The 23,826-nt window shown below is 44.0% G+C and overlaps 2 protein-coding genes across 2 annotated transcripts in view; one reads left to right on the top strand and one right to left on the bottom strand.

Annotated features, from left to right (window-relative positions):
- LOC310780491 (CMP-N-acetylneuraminate-beta-galactosamide-alpha-2,3-sialyltransferase 1-like) overlaps positions 1-6,197 on the top strand; it is a gene marked incomplete at both ends in the record, with an annotated part of 30,217 nt that extends 24,020 nt beyond the window's left edge. Inside the window, 2 exons of the mRNA XM_083641065.1 lie at positions 1,016-1,135; positions 6,018-6,197. Coding sequence (XP_083497191.1) covers positions 1,016-1,135; positions 6,018-6,197 — 300 coding nt within the window. The remainder of the gene's footprint in view (positions 1-1,015; positions 1,136-6,017) is intronic.
- Positions 6,198-11,349: 5,152 nt separating this feature from the next.
- Positions 11,350-22,994, bottom strand: skp2 (S-phase kinase-associated protein 2, E3 ubiquitin protein ligase; the record flags this gene model as incomplete). The annotated part of the gene is made up of 10 exons (XM_083641068.1): positions 11,350-11,566; positions 14,659-14,766; positions 17,987-18,038; positions 19,030-19,157; positions 19,272-19,370; positions 19,871-20,002; positions 20,466-20,609; positions 21,348-21,459; positions 21,739-22,004; positions 22,939-22,994. The coding sequence occupies 10 exons, from the start codon at positions 22,992-22,994 to the stop codon at positions 11,350-11,352; spliced, it is 1,314 nt and encodes a 437-aa protein (XP_083497194.1).
- Positions 22,995-23,826: the final 832 nt, after the last annotated feature.

Here is a 23,826-nt window from a genome sequence, read left to right on the forward strand (position 1 = left end):
ATTAATACGTAATGTACAAAGCAAAGCACCAAACAGCCTAATTCGTGCGTGCCGTGCACTGCCCACACAGTCCCACATCGCTGAAAGAAGTACTGCACGGTGTCGGCGACACCAGCCTACATGCAGCTGACTCCGGGCAGAGCAGCAGAGTGCATGTCTGGGCGTGTTTCATTCGATGCCTTCAGGTGCTTTCATTAACGTAGTAAATTAGCTCAGGAGCTGATGATAGATATATTTGAAGGCAAAAACAAGTGACTGATTACGTGACCGAGCCCGGCCCGAGCCCGAACGCGACTTCAATGTTTCTGTCCGAACCCGGCCCGTAAGTCGGGCCGGGTTCGGGTTCCGAGTCCGACGGGCCGGGTAGCCCTGCTCTAACACACACACACACAGTCCCACATACACATTTACAAACAATCACAATTGAATCGAACATAGTTACGTTATAAAATCCATTCTGTATCTATTTAATATCAAATCCGTTTGAATTGATTAAGTGATCTACATGACATCAATTCCTCAGTTATTCCACAGATTAACTCCTTTAGTGCTAATACAGTGATATTTTGTATTTGTCCTGACCAGTTGTTTTTTGAACAACCAGGTTCCTCTTAAGTCATGATGACTTTCTCTTATTTGAAACAACTTTTGGATACTGTTAGGTAGTAATTGGTTACATTACGTAACGTTTTGAGCCTGATGAATGTGGTTACAGCCAGCAGGCAGCGAGTTTAGCTAATGTAGCTAACAGCTAGCTGGCTACTAGTTAGCATGCCAGCTTGACTCAGAATTGAATTGTCATACATGTACGTTTAAGCATGTTGTGTCCAGGTTGTAAAAAAGGACACAGGACTGGAATGATCACCTGTGTGTGTGTGTGTGTGTGTGTGTGTGTGTGTGTGTGTGTGTGTGTGTGTGTGTGTGTGTGTGTGTGTGTGTGTGTGTGTGTGTGTGTGTGTGTGTGTGTGTGTGTGTGTGTGTGTGTGTGTGTGTGTGTGTGTGTGTGTGTGTGTAGATTCTGGTCGTGAACCCGGTGTTTCTTAAGTACGTTCATGACCATTGGAATGAGCATCACGGCACCTACCCGTCCACCGGCATGTTGGCCCTGATATTCTCCCTGCACATGTGTGACCAGGTGTGTGGTCATACTATGGTATGACATGGTATAGCATGTTAAAGGATAATAAGAAAATCATGTTCGGTTTGATAATTTATCATAGTACTATATAATGTAATATAATCCACTATGATGAAATATGTTAATAGTATGATGGAGTAAGATGTAATATGATTGTAGTGTCATGTAGTATAACACCTTGGTCCCACCAGGCCCGTCTGCGCAGCGTTCCAGCTACGTTGCGTTCTTTGCTCCGTCTCGTAACGGACAAGCCCGTCTTTTATTGTCACACGAACACCACAATACATGCATGCGGCCACAACACACTCATGCTGACGGGGGCCAGTGAAAAGTGTCCTCTGCATTTAACCCATCCAGGCATGTCCTTTCCTCCGAGGGGCAGGCCAGGAGCAGTGGTCGCTTTCTCGTACAGCGCCCGGGGACCAACTTCGGATGTTGTCGTCACTGGTCGGATGACGATGACGATCTGATCTTCTGCATGTTTTTAGTGGGGGGGTTATATACGGAGGAACCCCCTGGGGGGTACGGGGAGAACATGCAAACTCCACACAGAGAGAAAGGCCCTTACGACGAGATAACCCACCTGGGCAGTAGGCACTGAAGATATGGGGGGGAACACAACCACAGCGCTCAGTGTCCCAGGCGAGAATCGAACTCAGGACCTTCTAACTGTGGAGGCGACAGCGCTACCGACTGCGCCACCGTACCCCGTACCCCACCGTACCCCTCTGCACATCGGCATGTCCCACCGCACACGTTTCAGAAGTGGAGCGCTTTCGAGCGCTGCCTGCAGCTGGATGCAAGATCGCGCGGGATTTACGAGATCGCGCGATACTGTGTGTACAACAGGGTGGATGTAAAGAGCACAACACACAAGCAACACAGTCTCTCGTTGACTTGCTTTTGATTTGGTAATTTTCCCTTGATTTGTGTGCTCCTACCATGGTAGACTGAAATTATTTATTTATTTGTCATAGCCCTACTGTGCCTGTTAGCAGGAGGAGAACTCTTGCATTTCTTGTCTACTTGAAAGACTATAGAGGGAGGGGGGGAGAAGGAGTCGGTATTGGGTCTGCACACAGTGTTTTATTATGAAAATCGACCGGATTCTCGTGCAGTTGCTGTGTCTGACATCCGGCCTGAACGATCTGCTGTGCAGCTTGACACAGCTTCCATGCGTCATCCGTGAAAAATAGAACTGCCGCATATCTTTAGCGGAGCCTAGCTGGTGGGATCACACGCGTTGATTCAAATGCCCGCGAGCAGCTCCGACGACCGCGTCGGAGCCGGAACGCGTACGTGACGTTCCAGGTGGGATCGAGCTGTAAGTATGTGAAATTTTTTTCAATTGTTGGCTGTAAAAATAATAAAATAAAGAGCGGGGCAGGTTGCACAAAACAACTTGAGTTAAGATTTTAAGGTGTCCACAAAATAAAATCGGTTGGACAAAACTGACTATGACTATGATGACTATCTGACTTGCCCTGATAACACTTCGCTGTTACTCTGATGACTCCCTGACTTGCCCTGATAACACTTCCCAGTTACTCTGACTCCCTGACTCGCCCTGATAACACTTCCAGTTACTCTGACTCCCTGACTCGCCCTGATAACACTTCACAGTTACTCTGACTCCCTGACTCGCCCTGATAACACTTCACAGTTACTCTGACTCCCTGACTCGCCCTGATAACACTTCACAGTTACTCTGACTCCCTGACTCGCCCTGATAACACTTCACAGTTACTCTGACTCCCTGACTCGCCCTGATAACACTTCACAGTTACTCTGACTCCCTGACTCACTCTGATAACACTTCACAGTTACTCTGACTCCCTGACTCGCCCTGATAACACTTCACAGTTACTCTGACTCCCTGACTCGCCCTGATAACACTTCACAGTTACTCTGACTCCCTGACTCGCCCTGATAACACTTCACAGTTACTCTGACTCCCTGACTCGCCCTGATAACACTTCACAGTTACTCTGACTCCCTAACTCGCCCTGATAACACTTCCCAGTTACTCTGACTCCCTGACTCGCCCTGATAACACTTCCCAGTTACTCTGACTCCCTAACTCGCCCTGATAACACTTCACAGTTACTCTGATGACTCCCTGACTCGCCCTGATAACACTTCACAGTTACTCTGATGACTCCCTGACTCGCCCTGATAACACTTGTTATTCTGATGACTCCCTGACTCACTCTGATAACACTTCACAGTTACTCTGATGACTCCCTAACTCGCCCTGATAACACTTGTTATTCTGATGACTCCCTGACTCGCCCTGATAACACTTACCAGTTACTATGATGACTCCCTAACTCGCCCTGATGACACTTCCCAGTTACTCTGATTACTCCCTGACTCGCCCTGATAACACTTCCCAGTTACTCTGACTCCCTGACTCGCCCTGATAACACTTCCCAGTTACTCTGATGACTCCCTGACTCGCCCTGATAACACTTCACAGTTACTCTGATGACTCCCTGACTCGCCCTGATAACACTTCCCAGTTACTCTGATGACTCCCTGACTCACCCTGATAACACTTCACAGTTACTCTGATGACTCCCTGACTCGCCCTGATAACACTTGTTATTCTGATGACTCCCTGACTCACTCTGATAACACTTCACAGTTACTCTGATGACTCCCTGACTCGCCCTGATAACACTTCCCAGTTACTATGATGACTCCCTAACTCGCCCTGATGACACTTCCCAGTTACTCTGATGACTCCCTAACTCGCCCTGATAACACTTCCCAGTTACTCTGATGACTCCCTGACTCGCCCTGATAACACTTGTTATTCTGATGACTCCCTGACTCACTCTATTAACACTTCACAGTTACTCTGATGACTCCCTGACTCGCCCTGACAACACTTGTTATTCTGATGACTCCCTGACTCGCCCTGATAACACTTCCCAGTTACTATGATGACTCCCTAACTCGCCCTGATGACACTTCCCAGTTACTCTGATGACTCCCTAACTCGCCCTGATGACACTTCCCAGTTACTCTGATGACTCCCTGACTCGCCCTGATAACACTTCCCCCTGATAACACTTCCCAGTTACTCTGATGACTCCCTAACTCGCCCTGATAACACTTCCCAGTTACTCTGATGACTCCCTGACTCACCCTGATAACACTTCACAGTTACTCTGATGACTCCCTGACTCGCCCTGATAACACTTCCCAGTTACTCTGATGACTCCCTGACTCACCCTGATAACACTTCACAGTTACTCTGATGACTCCCTGACTCGCCCTGATAACACTTCCCAGTTACTCTGATGACTCCCTGACTCACCCTGATAACACTTCACAGTTACTCTGATGACTCCCTGACTCGCCCTGATAACACTTGTTATTCTGATGACTCCCTGACTCACTCTGATAACACTTCACAGTTACTCTGATGACTCCCTGACTCGCCCTGATAACACTTCCCAGTTACTATGATGACTCCCTAACTCGCCCTGATGACACTTCCCAGTTACTCTGATGACTCCCTAACTCGCCCTGATAACACTTCCCAGTTACTCTGATGACTCCCTAACTCGCCCTGATAACACTTGTTATTCTGATGACTCCCTGACTCACTCTATTAACACTTCACAGTTACTCTGATGACTCCCTGACTCGCCCTGACAACACTTGTTATTCTGATGACTCCCTGACTCGCCCTGATAACACTTCCCAGTTACTATGATGACTCCCTAACTCGCCCTGATGACACTTCCCAGTTACTCTGATGACTCCCTAACTCGCCCTGATGACACTTCCCAGTTACTCTGATGACTCCCTGACTCGCCCTGATAACACTTCCCCCTGATAACACTTCCCAGTTACTCTGATGACTCCCTAACTCGCCCTGATAACACTTCCCAGTTACTCTGATGACTCCCTGACTCGCCCTGATAACACTTCCCCCTGATAACACTTCCCAGTTACTCTGATGACTCCCTGACTCGCCCTGATAACACTTCCCAGTTACTCTGATGACTCCCTGACTCACCCTGATAACACTTCACAGTTACTCTGATGACTCCCTGACTCGCCCTGATAACACTTCCCAGTTACTCTGATGACTCCCTGACTCACCCTGATAACACTTCCCAGTTACTATGATGACTCCCTGACTCGCCCTGATAACACTTGTTATTCTGATGACTCCCTGACTCACTCTGATAACACTTCCCCCTGATAACACTTCCCAGTTACTCTGATGACTCCCTAACTCGCCCTGATAACACTTCCCAGTTACTCTGATGACTCCCTGACTCACCCTGATAACACTTCACAGTTACTCTGATGACTCCCTGACTCGCCCTGATAACACTTCCCAGTTACTCTGATGACTCCCTGACTCACCCTGGTAACACTTCCCAGTTACTATGATGACTCCCTGACTCGCCCTGATAACACTTGTTATTCTGATGACTCCCTGACTCACTCTGATAACACTTCCCCCTGATAACACTTCCCAGTTACTCTGATGACTCCCTGACTCGCCCTGATAACACTTCCCAGTTACTCTGATGACTCCCTGACTCACCCTGATAACACTTCCCAGTTACTCTGATGACTCCCTGACTCGCCCTGATAACACTTCCCAGTTAGAATCCCTGACTCGCCCTGATAACACTTCAGTTATTCTGATGACTCCCTGACTCGCCCTGAAAGACCTGGAAGAGTAGAGATTCAGAAAAGACACGGTCACAGAGACAACACAAGCCCTGGCAGAGGTAGTTGGGGCCATCATATGTGTCACTACATGTTAGAGGTATGAAGTTCTAGTATATCACATTATATATTAACATTATACAGTATGTTATATAGTATATCCTGTCTATGTGTGCAGGTGTCAGTGTTTGGCTATGGCGCCAACCAGCATGGGGTCTGGCATCACTACTTCGAGGACATCTCCTACGGCGGTAGAGTGATTGTGAAGCCCGCCACTCGCAGTAACCACCCTGCCAAATTTGAATTCCAAGTCATCGAGCGGCTGGCCAATGAGGGCAAGATCAGCCTGCACCTCTGACAGGCCTGCTGAACTACTGACAAGCCTACAAGCCTACTGACTGACCAACTGACAAGGCTACTGACTGACCAACTGACAGGCCTACTGACTGACTAACTGACAGGGCTACTGACTAACCAGCTGACAGGCCTACTAACTGAACAACTGACAGGCCTACTGACTGACCAACTGACAGGCCTACCGACTGACAGGCCTACTGACTGACCAACTGACAGACCTAATAACTGACCAACTGAGTGACCAACTGACAGGCCTACTGAGTGACCAACTGACAGGTCTACTGACCAACTGACATGCCTACTGAGTGAACAACTGACTGACCAACTGACTGACTCACTGACAGGCCTACTGACGGACCAAATAACAGGCCTACTGACTGACTGGCCAACTGACAGACCTACTGACCCAGACTGTCCACTTAACGAAGGAGGCCAAGATCCAACTACACCTCTGACATGATAATAGATGTACAGATTGAAAATGGAAAGATGCGACGGCACTGACTTCTTGACTGACTGTTTTGTTTGGCGGAGCCTGGGAGGGTGTCATACAGACGTTTATATTTTGTATTTCTTCATTCTATTTATCGATTCTTCCATTTATTTTAATCTAATGTATCACCAGCCACACTGATGTTTCCATCCAGACAAACTGGGGATTCGAACAGTAAATAGGACAAGCTGTTTGCCCTTTGGGCACTCTCGCTGCCTGAAAATGATAGTGTGTAAAATTCTAACAGTTTAGTCTCAAATGTGGAGATTTTGAACAGAATCCTTCACACTCCACCTCAAAAGCCATATACATTGGTTAAAATGAGGGGTACAGTAAGTGCAGTTATTGCAGAAATAGACTCGATAACAGTTAAACAAGAACAGGAGGATGCAAGAGCGGAGTTTCTTGGCCGTTCTTCCAGGTGGATTTAGATTGAAGGACTGGCTACTTCCACCCACTGAAATGACCACGGAGGAAACACAATGTGAGGTCACGGATCCACATGCTTAACCAGGCTAGGAGGCAGTGGGTGGGAGGAGCCTCTGTTGATCCAGATGCTTAACCAGGCTAGGAGGCAGTGGGTGGGAGGAGCTTCTGTTGATCCAGATGCTTAACCAGGCTAGGAGGCAGTGGGTGGGAGGAGCCTCTGTTGATCCACATGCTTAACCAGGCTAGGAGGCAGTGGGTGGGAGGAGCCAGGCTAGGAGGCAGTGGGTGGGAGGAGCCTCACGGATCCAGATGCTTAACCAGGCTAGGAGGCAGTGGGTGGGAGGAGCCTCACGGATCCAGATGCTTAACCAGGCTAGGAGGCAGTGGGTGGGAGGAGCCTCTGTTGTTTCTCTGTGCCAGTTTTCCATTCTGATCCACAAAGGTCCAATAGTCTGCAGCCAGGTATTCCCTCCAACCAACCAGAAGAGCAGCGGTGCCAGATTAATTCCTAGCAATATAAAGGCCTTTTTCAATGAGAACATGGTCAAATATAAGGATGACTCTGGTCCTTAAGCAGCTTGGCTACAGTAAAAGATTGATAACTAAAACCAGTAACATTAGCTTCGGTTGGATTCAGAATGTTAGAATCAATAGGGTCATCTGGACCTACACTCGATAAGCTCCAACTCCATCAATTAGACTGTAAACAGTACACGCGTCACATGGAAGCAGAAGTCTTGACGCAGACGTCCATGATACAGCGGAAACCCAGAGATATCGGCCGTCTGTCCAAGAGTCTTATTAGTCGTCAGACTGATCGACTCTGGGTGTCCAGATTGACAAATCACTGATGACTGACATTGAATCTGTTGTGTTTTTCAGTCATATGTTGTTTGCTTGCTGCCTTAAGTGTTAAGGACTGCATTGAACACATAATTGTAGAAAAAAAGATTTGAGTTAAGCAGACAGGTTTGTCAGAACTGTTCAGTAGACAAGTCCTGAGAAAAACTGAGACTGTAATCTCAGATTGTCGTCACCTATTGCACCTTGAGTTCCTCACCCTTCCCTGTGGTAAATGTTTTTGACTCCCAAAGAGTGTTATTTTATGTGATTGTATCATGTATTGTACAGATGTTACTCATTTAGTTTTGCAGTACTGCCTCAGTGGAAAAGACCATATCAGCCAGGTCTGTAAGAAGATCACAAAATCCCTTGGAATTATTAGAAGGATTTGTGGACTTCTTAATTTCTCCTGTCTTTTAACTTTATATTAGTCTAATATTCCCATACCTTTCATACTGTAATATTGTTTGGGCTAGTACCTTCCCCACTCATTTGCATAAACTTCTATTGCTACAAAAACGTTTTGTTAGACTAGCAACATTTTCAAAGCCGTATGCTGAAACTGCCACGCTCTTTTGTAAATGTGGTGTGATGTCAATTTTTGATATCAACATTTTTCAAACCTGCATTTTCATTTTCAAATTGAAGTACATGAGTACTGACTTACCAGAAAATTGTAAATAATTTTTCATCTGTAATTCACAAATTCATTCTTATCCTACTAGACAAAGCAATAACCTTAATATACCATTGTATCGTACATCCAGAGGTCAATTTTCGTTAAAATATCATGGAGCCAAAATATGGAATTCAAACTTACATTTATTGACTGTTTCTCTATCCCTGTCTGTGTACAAAAAGAAACTAAAAGGTTTTCTAATGTCTGGTACATTTGGCACTGAGTGAGCTATGGCATTTCTGAGAGAGGTCTAAACCTCATTCTCATTTTTATTTCTCTTTTTATTCCTATTTTTTCTATTTCTTTCACTAATCTGAGTTATCATTGTATTGTAATGTTTGTTCAATGTTAATTGAGTAACTTGTATTATTATGTTTTTCTCTTGAGGTGAGATCTTTATATAAACCCGTAGTGGGTTTCTATCTCACCTGCACATGTTTTTTTCTCCAATGTTGTAAACATTTTTTATTTTGTTTCTGTTTTCCTTTAATGTGCAAATAAACATAAACATAAACAAGTGGTAAAAGTCGGGGCTTTTCAAAAAAAAAAATTGAGGGGGGGGGGGGGCGTCCATACGGGGTTGTGCTTCGGGGGGAACGGGCACTACACTAGTAATACATAAATACAGACTGGTTATTTGGCCCAGTGTTATGAAAACATATACACAGGCATACACTCAGTCAGACTGCCCTTGAGAAACCCCAATCCCACTCTTGTATGCGGCTGACAGCATCCGCGTGGTCATCACTTTTAGCTGTTTGCATTTCAAGAATTCAGAGATTGTTTTCTGTTCCTTCTGCCTCTTCATTTTTGCACGTAATCAGGCCAATCTAATGCTGCCGTTTAGCCCACTGCTTTCTTTATAAAACCCTTGCTATGCACGACACGCACACACGCAATGTCATTGACATTGATAAACAATATTATGCAGGTGATGATTGGTTGATGTCAAATCACATCGCAGTTGTCAGTGGAATGGGTGAGAGTGACATGTTTGGCTTCATTTGGTTTGAAGTACAAGTTTTGAGAGAGAGAAAAAAACGCTGGCTTTTATTCATAAACATATATCAGCCTCCAAAGTTACAGCCCCCCTGACCCAGGTGGTTCCGGTGGAAGCTATTGAAATAAAATGTGAATTTTCAATAAAAATATGACTAAAATACAAAGCACTAAAATCCAACAGAAAGAGGTGTGTCCTATTTGTCCAGCGTCATTACACACTACAAATGTCCATCACTTCAATAAAAGGGTGGATTTTTCTAATTCCATGACTTTTCCAGATCTGGAAAATGAGTGAACTTTCCAGATTTTCCATGACCATATTTTTTGACGATTATTTTTTACACTGAACATTATTTTTACACTATTATTAGAGCAGTAAACTGGATGCAAACACATTACCGTAATCTTAATCTATAAAAACATGAATCCACTGACACCACAGTCCATGCATTTTGAAGCCTGGTTGACATCACACCATCTAAAATGTGCTATAACATCTCTATTGCTGGTTGAAACTTCAAAGATTTAGACATCATTTGACATGAAAGCTCCACTTCACAGCATGACTGATGCATTGAAATGAACTGATCTCTTTAATGGGAGGCAATTATTACAGATGACGCATTACAAACATGTAGGACAATCATTAAAAGGATCAACATTAGTGGCACATTGGTTTTTGAGGAATTATCAGCATCCCACCACATTTCTGTACACATCTAACATCAGATGGTAAATTCAAGTTTCTGCCATTTTCAAAAATAATTAAGTTACTGTAAACATTTTTTAGAACCTACAATACAGCACCAATCCACAGAAAGCTGTCAATACATTTAAACAAGAACATCATCAGATATCTATGGAAGAGGGTACGGGCCAGAAGAACATTTATTGTCCCCCACCAAAGGGAGGGATCGGTCGCCGTCCGTCACACTGTAATGTTGACTATGTGCCACTAGGGGGCGACACTGACAATGAATGAGACTGACCCAAGGATGGAACTACATCACTGGTGGGGGACAACAGGTTCACTATTTGCCTGTTTGAGTTCTGAGTTTAAAGTCAGAATTCTGATAATAGTCAGAACCATTGACTGTTTCAACCCCCCCCCCCTCCCTTCCAAAAAAGAAATAAAAATAATTGTATGTGGGCCTAACCCTCTTCCATAAATATCCACCTTTAATTTTTCAAAAACTTTCAAAAAGGCCCTTTTGCACCATGAACGCCATCCAACACAATAAAAGATCTCCGGTAGCAGCAGGGGTCGCCGAAACACGTCTCTGTTGATGCCCGACAGACAGTGACGTGCACAGCGACGCAAACCTATAACGCGCATTTAAATACTGTAAGATGTCTGTAACTCGTGATAAAACGCCGGCGATAGACAGTCGGCATGTTATACGGCTGGCGCGCGAGTGGGGTAAAACCGCAGATATATCTCAATGGGCCGACTCACCAAAGGACGGTGCTACGGCTCTAAACTACAGGTTTGGGGGTTCTAGAGCAGAACACAAGACGTCTGCTCAGATGCGCGTTTACTGCGGTGGTTGAATCCCCGATCGTGTCTGCCTGGGCTGGGCTATCAGCTAAATTCTAACTTTGCTGAATGGATAGAACGGGGGGATTTACCCCACCCTGACCACGCCCCCAGCCAGGCTGAGCCAGCTAACCCAGCGTCTATGACGAGACGTGGCCTCAACCTATAGTTTAGGACTTGAACCTGAGTCGACAGCTCTCGTCCCACATGGTGCGGTGGCTGTAGGGGGGGCGGTCGGCGTGGGGGCTGGGCCGGGCCACGGTGGAGAAGGGCCGGGTGTTGATGGAGAGGTGAGGCATGGTCGTCCTCACCAAGCGCAGGCCGCCGTCTGTCAGCAGCCCAAACACATCCAGCAGCCTCAGGCCAGGGAGCAGAGCGCTGACATCACTGAGGACCAGAGAGGGAGGGGGGACATGAGCACAGTACAAACACACACTTGGGAGCGCTTCAAAAGGTATGAATCTGGGATCGAACATAATTTCTGATTTAGAAAAAAGGTCCAGAGTGCTCGGAAGTCCAAAAACGGTGTGGTGAAGGTGCTCTATGGTGAGGATCACAAAGGTTCAAAAAAGAAGAAAGGTCCAAGGCACTCTTCTGGCAGAAAGTAAAAAGCCTTTATTTACTATAGATGGCTATATCATTTAGGAAGTTTTAAAAACATAGCTAGTGCATGTTAAAAGAGCTGGGACAAGACCCACGCGTAGCGGCACAAACAGCCTTCTTCAGGGTATAATTTCTGATTTGCAGGAATCAGCCAGTCTGTGCCGGGCAACTCAAACTTCCTTTTCAGTAGATCAAAGGATGTAAAATGACCATCTATGTATAGGTCTTTGATGGAAGCCAGACCCTTATCACTACAGGCATGGTAGTTTCTATCTGACCAAGGAGATAAAAAAAAGAGTGATTGAAACAAATTGGTGTGAACAAAAACATTTGGTAAACAGAATTCTCCTAACTTGGTTTAGAATTCTGATAGTTTTTCATAACAAAACCTACATTTTGTAAAGTCCCGGGCCTCTCTAGCTTAGAAAATAATGTGGTTGGTAGAGAGGAGTTGGCAATAGAGCTGGCCTCCATTTTCAGACACAGGGGGGCGCCCCGGGAGTTAAGTTGCCAGGGGTCCCTTGCTGCCAAAACATTAGAGCTCTAACATTGGCAGCCCAGTTATTAGCCTATATATTGAGAGTGTAGGGGGTAAGCCATTACAAAAGTACCATATTACATGTAATATATTACTTTTAGCAGTAAGTCAGTAATATAACTTATTACCAATATGATTTCAGTAATATTATACCAGTTACTCTGTCAAGTAACACAAGTTACAAATTGAGTAAAATATTTTTTTTAATCAAAGCACATACCGTATTTAAATAAAGATACAATCATTTCCTAATCAATTTGGCATCTTCTGTCAACACCAGTAGCCTGTACTACGAAGCTAGTTTAATGCCTTATCCGAGTAAGTTTGAGTTTAAACCTGGTTTAGCCGTACTACAAAGCAAGTTAACTTTCAATCACCATGGCAACTGACGCTGCAAAGCTAACCTGGTCGCGACCAGGTTAGCTTCAGAGGATAAGATCAAAATCCATGAGAGACCCATATAATATCGGCTCTCTGGAGTCACTCACCATTCATAAGATCGCCATATGAAAAATAGATTGCAGTCATAGAACAAGCAAAACATTCGTGGCTCTGTAGGCTACATAATTAAATTAAGCCTACTTACCACTTTATGTCTTAACAGCTCAACGATGCGTGGAGAAATATGATCACTATTAATCACCGCGGCGCATATCATGAACGGACCCTCAAATGGAGTGAGGGTGATATTCTCCTACATGCCAGAAAAGCCTATACATATAATATAGATATTAGTTTAAATATGGGATAGCCCCAATACTAAATATGCAGGCTATTCTTGCATCTTTCAGCTGGAACTGTGTCCTGTAGGCTGTATGCCAATATATGAGCAAAAATAGGCTAGTTTTTATCAATGATAACTATGCCCGCATCGTCTCAATTCAGTTCAGCAGTTTTCTCTTTTATAGTAGGCTATTAGGCTTTATTAGGCTTTATTAGGGATGTCAATTTTCGGTTAATTTCACTTTCGATTAACCGACGCTAATAATCGATTAACCTATCGGTTAATTCATAATTTTTTAATATTAAAAAAAAAAAAAAAAAAAAAAAATTTTTTTTTTTTTTTTTGTCTATTTACTCAATGAACTCATGCCCAAACAAGGCGTGTCTATTTAGATGCTGAAATGTTAATGCTTTTTGTGTTAGAATTTCTAACACAAAAAGCATTAACAAGCATTAACAAAAAGCATCAACATTTCAACACAAATTCTTTTTGTGTTAGAATTTCTAACACAAAAAGCATTAACATTTCAGCATCTAAATAGACACGCCTTGTTTGGGCATGAGCTCATTGAGTAAATAGACCAAAAAAAAAAAAAAAAAAAAAAAAAAAAAAAAATTTATATTAACTGATAGACCGACAGCAATAACCGAACAACGACGTTAGCGACGGTTAATCGATTAACGGTTAACCGTTGACATCCCTAGGCTTTATACTAGGCTATTTTATATATGAATTATTCGATCAGTGGAACCACACACATGAGTGATAGAGATCATTATTCATTGAGCATGCGTTTCTAAATCTATGGTCTAAATAGGCTTACAGATTGTGGAAATGTATAGACTGAGATTACACTTTTACATTTTTTGCTGCTGCCTGTATCAATGCAGCTGTATCAGACAGAAATCGCTGATCAAAGTAAATCAAATGACTGATGTGAATACAAGCTGCTGCTTTAGACAGCCCTTCAGCAGACTATCCAACGCAGATTTTCATTCTGACATTAAATCGCGGATACATTAAATATCCGCAAAAATCTCTGATCACACTGTGGCTGCGCTGAATGAGGAAATGGGTGTGGAAATGGGTGTGGGCGTGGATCAACTCAGCTGTTCATAATGTGATTGGCTAGCGCACCTCTTTCGCGTGGACGCGCGCCTGTGCACGAGCGAAAAACGTGCGCGTGCACAGGCAGATCCCAGCTTCAGTTATCGACTACAAAACCAGCGTCGTAGTATCCTTAAACTAGATAGCTTTGATCCTGTTCAGTCAAACCAGATCAAAGGGACTTATCGCGGATCTGTTAAACTAGCTTCGTAGTACAGGGTCCAGTATTGCTGTATTGTAATAATATGCCATAAAGGTTTATTGGAATTTTGGGGAGAGCAGAAAAAAAAAAATATATATATATATATATATATATATATATATATATATAATTATTATTTATTTATTTTGCAATTCTTTTTCTGGCCTGGCGGGCCCGTCAGGCCTGTAGAATGGTAGGGAAAACACTGCAAGAATACAAACACTGCGACCAAATCATGTGCTGTGTGACCAACTGACAAAAAGTTGCACCCGTGCTACAACTGGAAAACGTAGTGAAAGACTTACGCGATGGCAGCTGGGTGGATCTGGTAGCAGCGGCTCAGGGACAGGTGCAGCAGCTTCTTCAGCTGGCCGAGGACGGGCAAACTGTCAGCCATCAGGAGAGCACTGTCACTGTAACACACAACAATACACACACTGTCACTGCAACACACGAACAGTCACTGCAACATACACACTGTCACTGTAACATACAACAACACACACAGTCACTGCAACATACACACTGTCACTGTAACATACAACAACACACACACACAGTCACTGCAACATACAACAACACACACAGTCACTGCAACATACACACTGTCACTGTAACATACAACAACACACAGTCACTGTAACATACAACACACACAGTCACTGCAACATACACACTGTCACTGTAACATACAACAACACACACACACACAGTCACTGCAACATACAACAACACACACACAGTCACTGCAACATACACACTGTCACTGTAACATACAACACACAGTCACTGCAACATACACACTGTCACTGTAACATACAACACACAGTCACTGCAACATACACACTGTCACTGTAACATACAACACACAGTCACTGCAACATACACACTGTCACTGTAACATACAACATACAACACACACACACACACACACACACACACACACACACTAGGGATGCACCGATCCACATTTTTTCACTTCCGATCCGATTCCGATACCTGAATTTGGATATCTGCCGATACAGATATTATGCCGATACCAATATGTTTGTACAGTATATGTGGAATATGTACAGTATAGGATAGTTTTTTGCAAACAGCAGACAAAATTAAGAAAATATACAAGGCAAAGAAGGATACTATATGGGCAAATTACGGCCAGCTGTGCGGCCCGCGCTGGAATTGCAAAAAAAAAATCGGATCCGATCCGATTCGTGAATTAGTGCCAATATCGGCACCCGATACAGATATTGGATCGGCCCCATCCCTAACATACACACACACACACTAGGGATGGGCATCGAATTTCGAATAATCGTTGTTATTATCAAGGTCGACTTTTATTATTGAAATTCGAAATTCGTTTATTGTTTTTTTTTTTTGTGTGTGAAATTTTGCATTGTCTCCCCTGATTCTAAGTACCGTAAATTCCGGACTATAAGACGCACCGGTCTATAAGCCGCGGGACCAAAATTGACTATTTTTTTCTTCTATAAGCCGCACCGGTCTATAAGCCGCGGGTGTTTTGATGTTTAATTACCATATGAAAGGGTTCGTGCACAGAGAGGAATGTCGGGAAAGCGATGGCTGTTTGGGGAAGCTCCCATTTATTAACATTTCAACAAAACAAAACAAAAGTCAGGTCACTAATCCCCAGACAAAATCACACAACAATAGGCTATATATGCAGCAAACCTGTAACCAGAGAAGTCAAGTCACTAATCCTCGTCTTCCTCTTCTTCCTGCGTACTGAAACCACCAAAGTCCTCATCTTCAGTGTCGGAAACGAACAGGTTCAGGGTGGCTTCATCAACCACTCTCCTCTCTCCTTCATTGTCACTCAAAACCAACGAACTCCTCTTCATCACTGTCGGCATCGAACAGCCTCTGAAGCCTCTGACGGCCCTCAGCGCCAGCTGTGGCGGCGTCATCCTCTTCATCCCGCAGCAGTCCAGCGTTTTGGAACCCGTTGGTGATTGTGGATGTTTTCACACTCCTATAATATTCCGTGCTGAGACAGTTCCTCCTGCTGCACCGTCCAACGCCTCACCATTGACTCATCGATGCCCAGGTTACGCGCGGCTGCTCTGTTTCCCTCTTTTAATGCGAGATTGACTGCTTTCAACTTGAAAGCTGCGTCGTGTGAATTTCTGCGTACCTTCCCCATGGTAAGTGAGAGTGTTGCTTCTACTGCTCGTTCTCATGCTGTCGAGAACGAGCAAAGCTTTTTTTTGGTGAAAGAATCCTCCAGGGCGCTTCTTGTTAACAGTCCGAGTGAGTGGCAGGTCGAACGTCAAAGGCACTTCATCCATATTTATGATCTGCTCCGGTTCGATGGAATATTCCTTGATCTTCCTTTGTGTGAATTCGCCGAAGTTTGTGATTTTCTCCTGGTAGTCGGGGGAGGGAGTTGATGGCCGAGTGGCCGTTTGCTTACCGTAATTACCATATGTAAGTGGTCACGCACAGAGGGGATTGTCGGGAAAGAGATGGCTGTTTGAGGAAGCTCCCATTTACCGTATTACCGTAACATTTCAACAAAACAACATAACACAACACCACCGTTGTTTATTTTTACAGTGCACACAGTGTCCGCGGTGTGGTGAAAAGAGGGCAAGAGAGGAAATTAAAACAGAAGTGGATTTATAGTTAGAAAGAGTGCTAAAAAAGAGAGATTTTATTTGTATTTTTTTTTTTTTTCTGAAAAAATCCATAGATAAGACGCACCGTTATATAAGCCGCAGGGGCCAAAAAACGGGAAAAAAGCCGCGGCTTATAGTCCGGAATTTACGGTATAGTCGAATCGCTTGGTTTGAGAAAGTAAAACAATTTTTATAAGCAACCTCTCCCTCTTCATGGGATTTCATCCGCCATTCATTTTTCCATAAACCTTGCTTAAAATGCTTATAAAAATTGTTTTCCTTGCTCAAACCAAGCGATTCAACTATACTTAGAATCAGGGGAGACAATGCAACATTTCACTCACAAAAAAAAAAAAAAAAAAATTTTTTTTTTACATTTTTAATTTTTTTTACATTTAATTTTTATTTTCGAATTTCGATTAAAAGTCGACTTTGGCCAGCGAATTTCGAATAGTGTTTTTGCTAGAAATGCCCATCCCTAACACACACACACACAGTCACTGTAACATACAACAACACACACACACACACAGTCACTGTAACATACAACAACATACACACTGTAACACACAACAACACACACACTGTCACACACAACAACACAGTCACTGTAACACACAACACACACACTGTCACTGTAACACACAACAACACACACACTGTCACTGTAACACACAACAACACACACACTGTCACTGCAGCACACACATTGACAGAAAATGTACAGTCAATTTAAGGCAATGTGTGATCTTAATTTCCCTGACCAATGAGGAATGGTAAAAATGAGCACTGCCAGTTGAGTGTGCGATCTGCGTGCGAGGCAGCTGCATGCGCTGGAAATACTGGAAATGAGTGCAAAGCGTGCTCTGTTTCTAGTAACCAATAAAGTTGCATCTTATGAATGTTACCATGACGACTTCTCGCTCAGTTTGTCAGACAAACTTAATCTCAATGGCAAAAATGTCATGAGGCACTCCAAACAGGAACTCACCTTAAATCCAGAGTTTCAACATTAGGACATCTGGCCACCAGCACCTTCACATCTGGACAGAGACAATGCTGATAAATAGGGATGCACGATATATCGGCAATCATATCGGTATCGGCCGATGTTAGTCATTTTTTAACATATCGGTCATATCGGTATCGGTCAGATGTTGCAATGTTAATATCGGTTATCATTATCAGCCAAATTCTTCACATTGATATGAAATAATGCAGTAAATCTATGATTTATGGGCTTTTCCAAAGGCTTTGCAAATAAAGAAATGCATAACTTTTTCAAATTCAGTGTTAACATGTGTTTTTCAGTATGTACAAAATGTGATGATCATAAAAATTTGGTTTTATACAGATCATATCGACATCGGTAAATATCGGTTATCGGCCATAACAGCAATGTTAATATCGGTTATCGGCATCGGCCAAAATTTTCATATCGGTGCATCCCTACTGATAAATGATCAATCAACAGACACAAAGGCAGTCTACACACTCAATACATCATGTGATCTACTGCATGCTTACTTCTACCACATGGCTGTGCCACACTGAAGCCCCATGGGTGTTGCACCGATTTTCATGATGGCCGTTGGGAGCCATAACATAGTTTTTGTTTTTATTTGAACTCAAATTTTGTTAGATTGGATTTATTTTTCGAAAATGGTGAAAAACTAAACAAAGGTAAAGAATAGAGACACTGCGGAGCGCGTCATCATTCAGAAACCACGGCCAAACGGGGTTTTCCATGACTGTGGGAACCCTGACATGATCACTGATTGACAGGTGTTTTGTCTCCCATGTGGTTGCAGATGGCCAAAAGGGGTTGCACCAAAGAATAACGTGATTCTACATGGCATATTACTATTATATTGTCCCTAGAGGTGAATATATTTTGTCAGTAACCTGGAACTAGTTTAGACTGTAAATACGACTAATGCATAAGCACACCCTACAATGATGAACACATTTCCACATCACCATGAAGAATACAAGATATATGAATCCTGAAGTGATTTTATACCAAACGCTCACCTTCTAGAGTGAGGCCCTGTCTGTAGCCGCTGAGGTTGAGGTGCGTCACACTGCTGTGGAGATTAGCCACCACGTCCTTAACATGGTCGTTACTGAATTCACACCACGAGAGGTTCAAATGCTGTAGCCTGCAAGAGACAAGACAGTCACACCATGAGATGATCAACTGCTGCATCCTGCAAGAGACAAAGCAAACAGTCACACCACAAGTGTAATAATGCCAAACAGAAATGGGGAGTGACCTTGAGAGGGATGCGATCATGTGACCCAGAGCGCGGGCGGAGAAACCGGAGCAGCCGCTCAGGTTCAGCTGCTGCAGGGCCAGGTTGTTGGCTAGAGACCTGTGGGACACACACACACTTAGTTACAGAGCTCCCAACACAACACACACACACTTAGTTACAGAGCTCACAACACAACACACACACTTAGTTACAGAGCTCACAACACAACACACACACACACACTTAGTTACAGAGCTCACAACACAACACACACACACTTAGTTACAGAGCTCACAACACAACACACACACACTTAGTTACAGAGCTCACAACACAACACACACACACTTAGTTACAGAGCTCACAACACAACACACACACACATATATAACAAGCCTAGGAATAGAGTGCACGTAGCGCGCAAGATGCCTACTATATATATATATATATATATATATATATATATATATATATATATATATATATATATATATATATATATATATATTAAAAAAAGGGAGCTAGGGCTCCATTTGTTTGCCTGTAATGCACCACTGTTTCCATTTGAATAAACATTTTTCTACGTTTTATATAAGTTAAGGTCCAGGCAGACTCACCCGAGGATGTGGTGGGATAGCTGCAGGCCCTCCAGGCTGAGGCAGTGCAGCCTGGTGCAGTGGCACAGCATGGCCTGCAGGGTGCAAGCTGTTACTGTGCAGCTGGAAAGGTCCATCTGAACCACCCGCAGCCTACACACAGAGAGAGAGAGAGAGAGAGACAGAGCACCAAACACAGGAGAGGAGGGGGGGGGGGGGGGGGAGAGCACCACAGACACAGGGAGAACACAGGGGTTTTTGAAGCGTAAATGCGATTTTAAAAAATCGTGAACATATATTATTATTTTCATTAATTCACTCAACTCATACAAAATCAGCTTCAAAGTATTAGTTATTAATATTAGTCCTTAAATCCTCCTCTTAATCTTGACTCCTCACTTTCTAATTGAATGTCTTTTTGGACACACACACCGTCGTTGTCGCCCCCCGCCGGCCATTCGAAATAATGCAATTTCCGGGTTAGCCTCAAAGAAGGAGCCCAATATTCTGCCACAAGGTTTCCTCCATCTAAGAGCCCCCCATTGGGAGAATAAAGACGGGCTTGTCCACCCTGTGTTTATTGTTTGCATCAGTGGTGTAAGTAGTCCAGACTCACCTTGCGCCTGCAAACTGCAGCTGTTGGATGGAGGCTCGGGGGCATCGCAGCCTCCGCACCCCAGCTGGCAGCAGCTGCTCCAGGGCAGGAGCGGTGTCGCTCAAGCCCTCCAGATCAACACTGTGCCACAGAGACTCGTCAAACCTGCGAGGCACACAGGCAGCTGCACACTAGTGGACAAACTTCAAGAAACAGCTATTTTGTCCTCTCACCTGTAGTGCTAGTTATCCATCTAGATCGCTCTTGTGTGAATTGCTGGGTTTGGGAGCTATTGGCCGTAGAGATGTCTACCTTCTCTCCAATACAATGGAACTGGATCGGCAGTGGTGCTCAAAGCGTCAAAAAACAGCTATGTCCCTTTCCAGAAATCATGACCCGGTTACTCAAGATAATCCACAGATCTTGTTGTGAGCAGTTCCTTGTCAGGAACTATTTTCTATTTTCGCCCCGAACTACTTCCACTAGCTAGCTACTTCTCTAGCTCCAGTTTCATGTAGGAACTAGCTAGCAAAATACTGTAGTTCCTACATGAAACTGCTCACAACAAGGTCTGTTGAAGGCAGACATCTCTAGTCCGATATCTCCCAAACTCAGGCAGGTAACACAAAACGCTCTAGAAAATAAGGCTGTCCCAAACGACTTATTTTTCTTCTTCGATTAATCTAAGCATGTTATGAGGAGCTGTATGGAAATGCAACTTGAGCCTATTTTAATACAACTCAAATTGTGCCGAGAGGGACCTGGTGAATAATATACGGACCTGGCAGATTTTAATTTGTCTGACTTTGATTATAACGGTAAAAGTCCGACAATTACCGGATAATGCAAATGATGGCAGTGCAGTAATAACTGGTGCAGTGTAGTAAGGAAGTCAAAGCTCACACTAAACGATGCCACCGCTTGCAGAGCAAAGACATGGTGAGGAGGTCTTTCAGAGGGAGGCAGAAGAGGACCCGGAGCAGCAGTTCGTCTGGCAGATGGTCCCACGACAGGCCTGACAGGGAAAACACCAAGGACACAATCAGCAAGAAAATACAGTATAGTACATTCAATAGACTGCCACTGCTAAAAGGGACAGTTCATCTCTACGACCATTATCTCCAAACCCCAAAACCATCTATATGGATAAAATAGTATTTTACTCTTTACTGTAGTGCTATTTATCCATCTGTAGTCTACAGGTAAGAGGAACAATATGTATTTTTGATTTTGTGGTGAACTGTCCCTTTAAAAGAGGTCCCCCAACCATGATCATTTGGTTCATAGTCGATACCTGATACGGCCTGTGTCTTCCTCCTGGAGCGCCTGGCCAGCACAAACTGCGCCCCCTGGTTCTCCTTGTCCTTGCAGTCCAGTCTCTGGTGCTTGTGTGTGGGGGACCCGTGCTGGATGAACTCAGTGGGGGTGCTCTCTGTGGCCAGGCTCTCCCCCAGGCCGCAGCCCCGCGACTGACGCTTCATGCTCCCGGCCTGGGACCACATCATCATGGAGCCCTGGAGACTGTGGAGTGCCATGCAGGGCAGCTCCTGTAGCGGCCGGCTGGGTGGAGGAGACACAGACAAAACAAGCTTCAGACACACAATATTCTTTCAAATTCAAGGACCTTCAAAGACTCGTTACAGCACTATTTTTCTGTGCATAACACAGGGTTGCCACTCCTTTGTAATGATCCATTTCAAGCACTTTTTAAGGACAAATTATTTCCAAATTACAGACCAATAATTCACAGATGTTCACACAAGTCTTGTAAGTCCTCTAATGCGGCTGGGGGGGCGGCTGTAGCTCAGGAGGTAGAGCGGGTTGTCCACCAATCGCTTTGGATAAAAGAGGTCGGTGGTTCGATTCCCGTCTGTCTCCTCCAGTCTGCATGTCGAAGTGTCCTTGGGCAAAGATACTGAACCCCAAATTGCTCCTGATGGTGTGCCAGCAGCCTGCGTGGTAATGTAGCCTGCCGCCATCGGTGTATGAATGGGTGAATCTACCTACTGATTGTAAAGCGCTTTGGATAAAATCGCTATATAAATGCAGGCCATTTACCATTTAATGCAAATGTGCTTCCAGTCATGCTAACACATCAGAATGAATCACAACACTTAACATAAACTCAAAGCAGTCTTGACCAGCAATGACCCAGCGCAGAGATTGTAGGCTAAATTCAAGCACTTTTAAGGGCCTCTTTAGAAATCCCAGCACTTTCAAGTACACAAATTATTTTTATTTTCAAAATTCAAGCACTTAAGAAACATTGCCCTAAACCGGCCGGCATTTCATATCACAGGTCTATGCTTTGACTTACATCCTGTATCATTTTGTTTATGTAACGTTATCTTATTTATTTCAAGCTCATAACATTTTCCAGGTATTACATTTTTGAAAAGTTAATTTCAAGGACCTTGTATGAACCCTGCAATATACGAAATATGAAATGATCTGCTCCCTCCCTTCAAAACAATAAGGCAGTTTAGATGGATACGATGATAGCTCACCAGCCAGCTCAGCTGTGAGCTGTGCCCTCGCCCTGCCCGCCATATTGACGCAGCCGCTCCAGACGTAACCGCGCAATTTCTAATAAGTGTAAAAAGATGTTTCAGTTCGACCTCTATCAACACATGCGTACATCACAGCGCTGCTATGCGATTGCCGCGTTTATTCTGTAGTTTACTACAATCTACTCTACACTGCAGGGGGAAGGAGGACACGTTTAAATGAGGTACAGGCCAGAGGAAAGCGCGGAATCTGCTGCTGTCGAGTTGACATGAATCCGCCACGTACTCGCAAATCATTATCCAAGTTAACTTTATTATAGACGGGCTGTAATCTGGATTAACGTGAACATTACTTGACTATGTAACATTAGATCAAATTGATATTCTAGACAGATTAGGTTAGTTGGTGGATTGCAACACAACAGAGGTCTGTGGCAGCGTGTTGTCCCATATCAACATACATTGCACTTTCTATCTAAATTCTCTCCAGGTAACAGACAAACAAATCCAAAACCAGAACGTGACGTAACGTTACCTTTCTTGTGGCATCTCCTCCAGTGCAGCGCAGGATTAAAGCAAATTAATGTAAATACAAATTAATGAAACGAGAGAGCTGCAAGCGGGACTCTTTAAACTCAGCGCTTTGCTCTGTGGACGTCCTGTACGTAACGTGACGTCATACTGGCGCATGCGTGCCTGCTGCGCATTCTCTTCTTCGTGAGTTGTCTCCATGCACGTGGTGCATTACCGCCCCCAAGTGGGCTGGAGTGTGCAACAGGACATTATGCAGAAAATAACTCGAGATTATTTTAAAGTGTAGCATTGCTCCATAAAAGCTATGGTGCAATGTGCAAATTTAGGATGGATTTGGATAA

This window comes from Poromitra crassiceps (genome assembly GCF_964638095.1).
Source record: "Poromitra crassiceps genome assembly, chromosome: 8".
In the NCBI taxonomy this organism is placed as follows: domain Eukaryota; kingdom Metazoa; phylum Chordata; class Actinopteri; order Beryciformes; family Melamphaidae; genus Poromitra; species Poromitra crassiceps.